This window comes from Centroberyx gerrardi, chromosome 15, assembly GCF_048128805.1.
Source record: "Centroberyx gerrardi isolate f3 chromosome 15, fCenGer3.hap1.cur.20231027, whole genome shotgun sequence".
NCBI classification, from domain to species: domain Eukaryota; kingdom Metazoa; phylum Chordata; class Actinopteri; order Beryciformes; family Berycidae; genus Centroberyx; species Centroberyx gerrardi.
Window position 1 is genome coordinate 6382301 of NC_136011.1, and position 8831 is coordinate 6391131.

The window sequence follows — 8831 nt, forward strand, 5'->3', positions numbered from 1 at the left end:
TATGTCTGATGACAGTCACACTTGGCTAAAACCATGCAAATAATAAACCACAAATAGAGCATCAATCCACTGGATCTATATATTTTGTTATATCCTCCTTCTTTATGATTGTGCCTGTTTTTCCATTATTTTCTTTAAATTAATCTCATGCCTTTCCATCAATAGTCCCTTTAAATACATAAAATGGGAACAAATAATGAGTGAAAGTGTATGTACCGCCATGCATCACCATGCATGAAGAATTTACAGACCTTAAATTATTAGTCATGGCAGCATTGTGACAGTCAGCAAGCTGGACGTCATGCCTCTGGAGAAAAATTTGCAAAATGTGGAACAATGTTGTTGAAGAAATCAGAGGTCAGAGGTTCATCTTACTTGAATATATATTGATTGAGGTGACCCTAAGGTGACCCTGAGGTGACCCCAGTTTAGCTGTTAATACATATGTTGAATTTTCTTCCACAAATGTGAATCAATTAAGAAAAGCTCCAAAAGGCCATAAAATGCTAAATACAGACACTGACATTAAAGATTAAAACACACATTAAAACATAATTGCACTAGTGATATCTTTGAGACCTCCAAGGTCCTGTGAGAGCAACAAGGAGCCACACAGTGCCGGGCTGTATTGTTCATAATAATGTTATGATAGTAATAATGTAATATTTTTTGGATGTCTGTAGGGAAATTCCCTTTACTCCTACCCCCCTCCAAAGAGAGGTCAGAGGTCAGGCTCAGCTACAGAGCAGCAGCTCTGGAGCTGGTAGGGATTCAGTGTCTGGCTCAAGGACACTTCAGCAGGGCAGATGCCTGTAGCACCAGTTTGCCCTTAGTTTTCTAAGAACTTTACTATGTAACGGTAGGCGCCAAATAGTAATAAGTTATTTGTTTTCAGTTGTAAGAAATTAAGAGACATCCCCAAGAAATCTGACCCAAACTGGCCCACTACAACTGACCCACAGATACTGCTGACAGATGTGCTGGGTTCATGTTGATGAATGGAAGTGAAGCCAGACTTGTCATGGATAGATCTCAGCTTCCTTCTGAAGCACAAGACAGTCAGCAGGATGAGGTTGGGTCTTGTGTCGGACAGGATGCATAATCTCCAATTTTTCTCCAATCTCCAAGTTTGAAAAAAATCATTATGTCATGACAAAACTAGAAATAACCGCCTCACGGTTGTATGCCTCCGCCAATAAACTTTGTTTTATCATTGCAAGGACAGTCTTTATTTATTGAACATATATAATTAATGTGATTATTAGGTCAACTTAAAGGATTTTGGTGTCTGCAAAAGTAAGTGACAGCACTTCCACCGTTTTTGTAGAATGACCCAAGATCGTTTTCTCAGCTACAGTGGTAAGCAAAACATTATGATGTCACAGTGAAGTTGACCTTTGAACTTTTGGATATAAAATGTCATCACTTCATCATTTTATCCTATTAGACATTTGTGTGAAATTTTGTCATAATTAGCATATGAATTCTTAAGTTATGGCCAAAAAGAGATGGTGTAGTGATCAACCTGTGCACATCCATCCCCTCCAGTGCATGCTGTGTCTGTCCGAGCTGTTCCGGTGTCTCCAGGAAGTCATCGAAAGTTGGCGTGTTCAAATTCTTTGAAACATACGTGATGCAAACCACCGACAGCCGTGGAAATTGTGAATTAAGTCTTCGCTGGGCCGGAACACATGAACAAGGTATAACAAAGGGTTAATTCAGCTGACTGTAGTTTTGCTCATATGACATCATGTGCAGAAGAGAATAAGGGAATGTGTTGACTGTTTGACAGATAAGATCTTTGATCAATTTGCTGCTCTGCCTCGAGGAGATCGCTAACTGTTTCACCTCGGTGTTTCCACTGTATTGTGCACATGATGTTTGAACTGTCCACCAGACATACATGGTGATCTAAAGTATTAATATGTACTGTCGTGGACTAAATAAATCCTGGACACCACCACTACCACTGTTCTTGTGGCACAATGGTAAGATGATCAAAATGAGAGTTCTTAGGTTTTGGAGGTTACTATTAGGAGCTCAAGTTCAAGGTAAAGTTCAAATTTCAACTGTATTTGTCCCCAGTGGGCAACTGGTTTGGCAGCAAGTATTAAAAACAATATTACATAAAAAATACAAGACCAGCAGGCATAAAAAACAACAGTCAGTCACCAATGGAAGGTGTCAAAAGCAAGCAGCATGAGACAAATCATCATCATCAACATCATGACATTATGATCGACAATCATGGCCGTCCTCCTCCCTCTACCAAGATTTCAGAGACCCAAGGCAGCAGGGATAAAACTGTCCTTTTACCTGCTTTGTTTACCACCTGTCTGTTGTATGTCACTCATTCTGTTGAACGATACTCCTGCTATCTTCCACCACCAACACAGTCTTCTCTGGAGGGTTCCTCTCTTCAATGCCAAGATTACTGTACCAACAAATAATTGAGAAAGTCAGTGCTGAATCAATATAAGCTCCATTAAACATTTCATCAGGGTCTTATCAACCTGGAACGAAGTAAGTTCCTTTAGACAAGAGAGGCTGCTGTCCTTTTTTGCACAGCATTTCAGTGTATTGCATGGAAAGGGGGACGTGGATGAGAGAAAGAATTTGTCTTGACTCACTGTAATAACACTACTTCAAGCAGTTTGGTTCATCTGACAGGTCATGTGTCTACTTTATTTGTCTACAATATATGAATATCAGATACCTAATAAGGAGTAGAATCTTTGCCTTCAGAACAGCTTCAGTCCTCCTTGTCCTGCTGTCTTACTGCATCCTCAACTCTATGTAGTGCGATATCGGACCTTTCTTCAGAAGAGAGAAGGCCTCCAGTTCTTTGAGCGATGAACGTGGAAATCTGCTTCCTATATGATGTTTAGATCTGTTGATTGGGGCCATGGAAGGAGTCTGACATCCTGCTGTTCATGAAACCAGCAGTGTGTATGGAGGCATTATCATCTTGAGGGAGCAGTGTTTACACCTTAGGGCTCATATTCCTTGGCTGTTATACGACCATGCAGAGCAATCATCAGAGCTAATGACTCCCAGTAAATGGCTGCCAATACCATTACAGATCCCCCACTATGTTTAAAAGTTGGCAGCAGACATTGTTGGTTGAAGGCTTCATCAGACCTAACAACCTTTCTTCCATTGCTCATGGCTCTATGTTTTGTGCTCCTTATGTCAGGTTATGTGTCTTGGATTTTTTTTCATGTTTGGCACATGTTTTCATTATTATTGATTAGGTTCCTCTTGCCACGTTCAATAATTTTGTGACTGATGCATCTGCAATTTGGGCACCAACTGTTTAGCCTCTTTGAAACTCAGTTATTTGCCTCATGTTGCTTTGAAAACTCATATAAAATGGATTGTCAGAGTTCTTTAAAAGGGAAAATCCACCCTAAAATACTTAAACTCTGTCAAAAAACACTGAATCCACATGTAGATTAGTTTGCAATGTAGGTAACTGCTCACTTAATGTATGTGTATGTATGTATTTATGTAACACAGTCACTTCATATGTCCATTACAACAATAAAGAATTTCTGGTATCCATGGCTGATCTTGTCCTGACTAAAAACTTTTTTCTTTTTGGTGAACAGTTCTATCTGCAGTCTCATGGCATCTCTATGGGTTCTAGTTTTGGTCCTGATTTTGCTAATCTGTTCATGGGATATTTGGAACATCATTTTGTTCTACACAATAACCCTTTTTCTGACCATATTCTTATGTACAAGAGATACATTGATGACTGTTTTCTTCTGTGGAAAGGCCCATTAGACACACTGCATGAATTTGTATCATATCTAAACTGTATGACCCCTACTATCAAGTTCCGTGTTGAGCATAGCACTCATGAGGTTTCTTTTCTGGACACCAGGGTGCGTATTCAAGATAATCAGATCTCTACCACCCTCTACACTAAACCTACAGACAAAAACAACATTCTCCATGCCACAAGTTCTCATCCTACCTCCTTGAAAAAAGGACTTCCTTTTTCTCATATTTTGAGACTTAAATGCATTTGTACTACTTTGGAGGATTTTGAACTGGAGGCTCGGAAAATGTATGCAAACTTTCAAGAGAGGGCCTATCCCACCAGTTGGCTCGACACAGCTCTAGAAAAAGTTTGTAACATGGATGTCAGCCAGTCTGGAAATCGGGGATCTGTAAAGAATCATTCATGTGTTTGCGCTACTACCTATTGTCCTCTTAGTGAGGATATCAAGGGCATTGTTAGAAAACACTGGGATATTCTATCTGTAGATCCTGCTTGTAAGAAATTGTTCTCTGATCCTCCTCTCTTTTCTCACTACAGAGCTAGGAATATAAGAGACTTTCTTGTACGTGTGGACACCTCCATCCAATTTGTTCCTGTCCAGAGGCGTTTGGACGGGATGACTGGTTTCTTTCCTTGTCGCAACTGCACGGCATGTGAGAACTCTAAGAGAACAAGCACTTTTACCAGTCATACCACTTCTAAGACCTATGACATTAGACAATGCCTCACATGCACATCTGCTGGAGTCATATACCTTCTCTCATGTCCATGTGGGCTGCAATACATAGGAAAAACAAACAGGCCTGTAAAGACACGCATCATAGAACACAAAAGTGCTATACAGAGAAATGATGCTAAATCATCCGTTGCTAGACATTTTCATGAAGCCAGTCATCCTGTCTCAACACTCTCATTTTGTGTCATTCAACAGATTTCTAAAACATGTAGAGGGGGTGATGTTGATCAGAGACTGCTTAAATCTGAATGTAAATGGATATGAAGACATTACATCCAGAGGGTCTTAATGAAGAGTTGTCTCTCTCGTGCTTTCTGTAACCCCTTGACTATCTCTCTCTTTCCCCAGGGCCTTATTGTGTAGCCGTGCCCTCCATCCTTGTGGATTTGTCATAGATTATTTTGTATATTTGTATAGCTGCCTATTGTAATATGTATTTATGGAGTAAGTCTGTGAATTGTATCTGACAATGTTTGATCTATTCTTAATCTATGATTATCTGTATATATATTTTTGTATGGGTTGTGTGTATTTCCTTGTAGGCCTCTTGGCCACAATATGGCTAATGGGCTTATTGACTGATTGATTCCACCCATTCCACCCTCATTCCTATTGGCTACCGCTAATAGGCTGGTTGCCTATTTAGAGCCAACATGAAAAACATGGAAGTAGTGCTGATGATGGTCTGAGGACTGAAACGTTCACCTTTTTTCTCACTTAGTCACTTTTTTTTCACTATGTAAATAAATAATCTATTTTTGCATCCAATGAGGCTCAATAGTTTTTGTCAGTGTGCGGGCCTTTTCTGAGCCTTGAGTCTAGAGCGCAAACTTTTCGATAATATTTATTTATTTATACAGTTTAAAGTTACAGGGACAGTGCACATTAATAAACATTTCTGTAAATGTGCCAGCTTAGCCATCTTGGCTAATTTTCATTGACATTACAACAATAATGCATGTGAGAGTGGAAGCTGATGAATATACAGAAGACATTTAAACGTTGCAGTTGTCTGACGCCCTAAATTTTAACTTAAATTCACAATCAAGTAACCCATACGTAACACCAATGCAAAGCACGGGGCCTTTTGGTATGCTTATATGCTTATGTCACACGATCAGTCAAATGCTGGCGCTTGTCATTAGTTGATTAGAATTACAGTGATTTCCTCGGAATTGATTTCCACGTTCATTTTGCTGCCTTGCAATCTTGGAAGCGCGCTTATGAGGAAATTTGTTCACAGGTCCTTTGGTTTCTGCGTGACTGTTTGACTTCAGTGACACTAAAGCCTCGCCGCGGGGCCCCACGTCAGGCTTTAAAAGCAAACGTGCGTCGTCTACGAATCCCACTGATCCATCAGCCAAGCACATCGCATCCCGTCGCAGCAGCTGCAGCATCTTTCATTCAAAGAGTCAGAATGGAGTATCACCACGCTTCCAAGATGAACGTCGCCGCCAATGGGAAAATCGTTACTAAATACCTGGACGTGTGCAGTGAGTCTAAGCATAGTGACTCGTGCAGAGAAGAGAAGGGCTCCAAGGACTCTGAAGATGCGGCCAGGCTGTCCTGCATAGAGAAATCCTACAGCACCATACTGACGGAGCTTGGAGAGGACACCGACCGGGAGGGCCTTTTGCGCACACCATTACGCGCAGCCAAGGCCATGCAGTTCCTCACCAAAGGCTACCAGGAGACGACCCAAGGTGAGTATGCGTGGATGAGTTTAAAGATTTTCTGAGACGACAAAACAATTACCAATGATAATCTACAGGATATCGTAAATAAACTTTACTTTGCTTACCAGTCAGCGAAACAGACTGCAAAAATATCCAGTACTTGATTTAGTCTAGTGCGTTTCAAAGTAGGCTATTAAAACGTGAAAAAAATGACAGTGGGATGAGATCGTTCAAGTGTTTCCAATGCAAATCAACTTCGAGAATTGTCTTGAATCAGGTTCCATTATCTAGTGAGTGGGAGTGATCCCCCTTATTTCAAGATATTGTTACTTGTTCCAAGAAAAACTGAAACCACCCAACCCCACTGACAGAGGAAAACATTTTAACTCAATACTAGACTTAATTGCTAATGCATCACTGCATATTCTTGCAGAGAAAGTGAATAGAAAGGGGATTTTTCTGTAAAACCCATCTCAAATAGGATTAGGCTTGCATACAGAGGATATTTCAGTATGACCCTATAACAAATTGGATGACTGTCCAAAAGCCGCACCATATGCTGAAAATGAACATCTTGTCTTCCTGGTCTTTACAGATTTAAGTTTCATAAGTCATCAGGATTAACTGATGTTAGACCCTAACTGATGGACACAGCATTTGTCACTTTGGATTTTGTCATTTGCTCCAGTGTAAAGACTGGTGTTTACAGGATCTAACACTAACACTCCATCTCCACACAGCTATCTTGAACGACGCAATCTTTGATGAAAACCACGATGAGATGGTGATTGTCAAGGACATTGATTTGTTCTCTCTCTGTGAACATCACCTGGTGCCCTTCTTTGGCAAGGTAATTCAATGAAAGACTGTTATAGCTCTGCATGTGACAGAGATTGATTGTGTGTGTGACAGGGATAGTGTGAGTTTATGTATGTGTATGCATTATTTGATATGTTATGTATTTTATATTACATATTATAGTATTTGTGTATATTGATGTTATATGGTTTGTTTTAATGTGTCAGGTTCACATAGCATACCTCCCAAACAAGAAAGTGGTTGGTCTGAGCAAGCTGGCTAGGTAGGTGATGACAACACACACACGCACACACACACACACATCCACACACACAAAGTGCACACACACACGCCTTTCTCCCTGACTTTACTGTTCTACTCTTTCAGAATTGTGGAGATCTACAGCAGGAGGCTTCAAGGTAAAATAGCGCTGATTGTCCACTCTTAACTCTTCTTCTGTGGTTTTCTGTTAGATTCACTGTGTTGTTTTCTCCACAGTCCAGGAGCGTCTAAGCAAACAGATAGCAACAGCTATCTCTGAGGCGCTGGAGCCGGCCGGGGTGGCGGTGGTGATTGAGGCTGTGTGAGTATTCGACCTTTGTCTCATACATAGCATACCTGGGTCAGATGTATAGGTGGGTTTTACTGCACCATGGCTATTGAGATAGGACCAGGCAAGTTGGCAAACACCTAAATATAGGCCTATACTAAATGTTCTTACCCCAGTTGGCCTCAAGGTGTCACTAGAAATCCAAATAAACGTTTAATTCTAGAAAGGCCAAGCTGCAGTCAATTCACAGATGTTTTGAATTTTAGAATTGAAATATCTCAGCTTTCAAAATAGCCCTCCACGACTCTTCCTAGACCCACTTCCTGTATAAACTAGTGTTGTTAGATTTTATAAATCACACCAGGAAATATGAGTTATAATTATATTTATCTCCTTCAGTTGGCATCTCTTAAACCCACAAATCCCTTAGTCTTTCTAGAGTTAAAAGGGGATCTGATTGTGAAACATATACTGATTAACTTGCTGTACAAATTTGTCAGTGGGCCCAAGGCTTCTCTAATTTTGGACCAAATTTGGTGCACAACATTATTGGACTGATATACATAAGAGTTTATAGGTTCACGGCATATTACAATCCTCTAACTGCCTTGTTTTGCCATTTGTATTGTGTGTTAGATGTCAGAACTGGCTGAATATGTGGGATCTCTTGAAGCCAGCTTATGAAGAATATGGAAATAGAAAAAAATGCTTCCAGCAAACAAGATGATGTAGCAATTGAGAAGATAGTTTGGAGATCTACAGTCTCACAGTCACCTAGATTTAGTGAAAATGTGGTATATACTGTATCTCCAAGATTCTAATGTTAAATGTCTTCTGAATCAGTGCAATCAGTGTAATTTCATCTGCCTCCTTTGTGTATTCCAGTCACATGTGCATGGTGATGCGAGGTGTGCAGAAGATGAACTCCAAGACTGTAACAAGTGTCATGCTGGGAGCCTTCCAAGAAGATCCCAAGACCCGCGAGGAGTTCCTCGCTCTCACAAGGAAGTGAGAAGTTTGAACCTCAGCAGGCAGTTCCACACAAGGAAATGTCCACAGTTTTAACTTGCAACACAGTCCCACCTTTTGATTTTCCCCATGTGTATCTCTCTTTTTTATTTAAAGTGGATTGCTGTTTCACCTTTCTTCATTTGGGATTTTTGGTGGGTTTGACATAAGTTGATACTTTGTCATATGGCTTATCTAAAAAAAATAATAAAATAATAATAATAATAATAAAAAAATCACCATTGGAATGTAAAGTCTGCATGGTACTTATTG

The 8831-nt window shown here is 40.2% G+C and overlaps 1 protein-coding gene across 1 annotated transcript; it reads left to right on the forward strand.

Moving 5' to 3' along the window:
- Nucleotides 1-5943: 5943 nt before the first annotated feature.
- Nucleotides 5944-8562, forward strand: LOC139931334 (GTP cyclohydrolase 1 2-like). Its single transcript, XM_071924812.2, has 6 exons — nucleotides 5944-6229; nucleotides 6943-7052; nucleotides 7228-7283; nucleotides 7388-7419; nucleotides 7499-7583; nucleotides 8436-8562. Exons 1-6 carry the CDS (start codon nucleotides 5944-5946, stop codon nucleotides 8560-8562), a joined length of 696 nt encoding a protein of 231 aa, XP_071780913.2.
- The last annotated feature ends 269 nt before the right edge of the window (nucleotides 8563-8831 follow it).

What these genes read in the sequence shown, in the direction of transcription:
- LOC139931334 (XM_071924812.2), top strand. Translation starts at nt 5,944, where the DNA reads ATGGAGTATCACCACGCTTCCAAGATGAACGTCGCCGCCAATGGGAAA. An exon ending in GGTCTGAGCAAGCTGGCTAG is followed by an intron (nt 7,284 to 7,387) that starts GTAGGTGATGAC and finishes CTACTCTTTCAG; the next exon opens with AATTGTGGAGATCTACAGCA. An exon ending in CTACAGCAGGAGGCTTCAAG is followed by an intron (nt 7,420 to 7,498) that starts GTAAAATAGCGC and finishes TTTTCTCCACAG; the next exon opens with TCCAGGAGCGTCTAAGCAAA.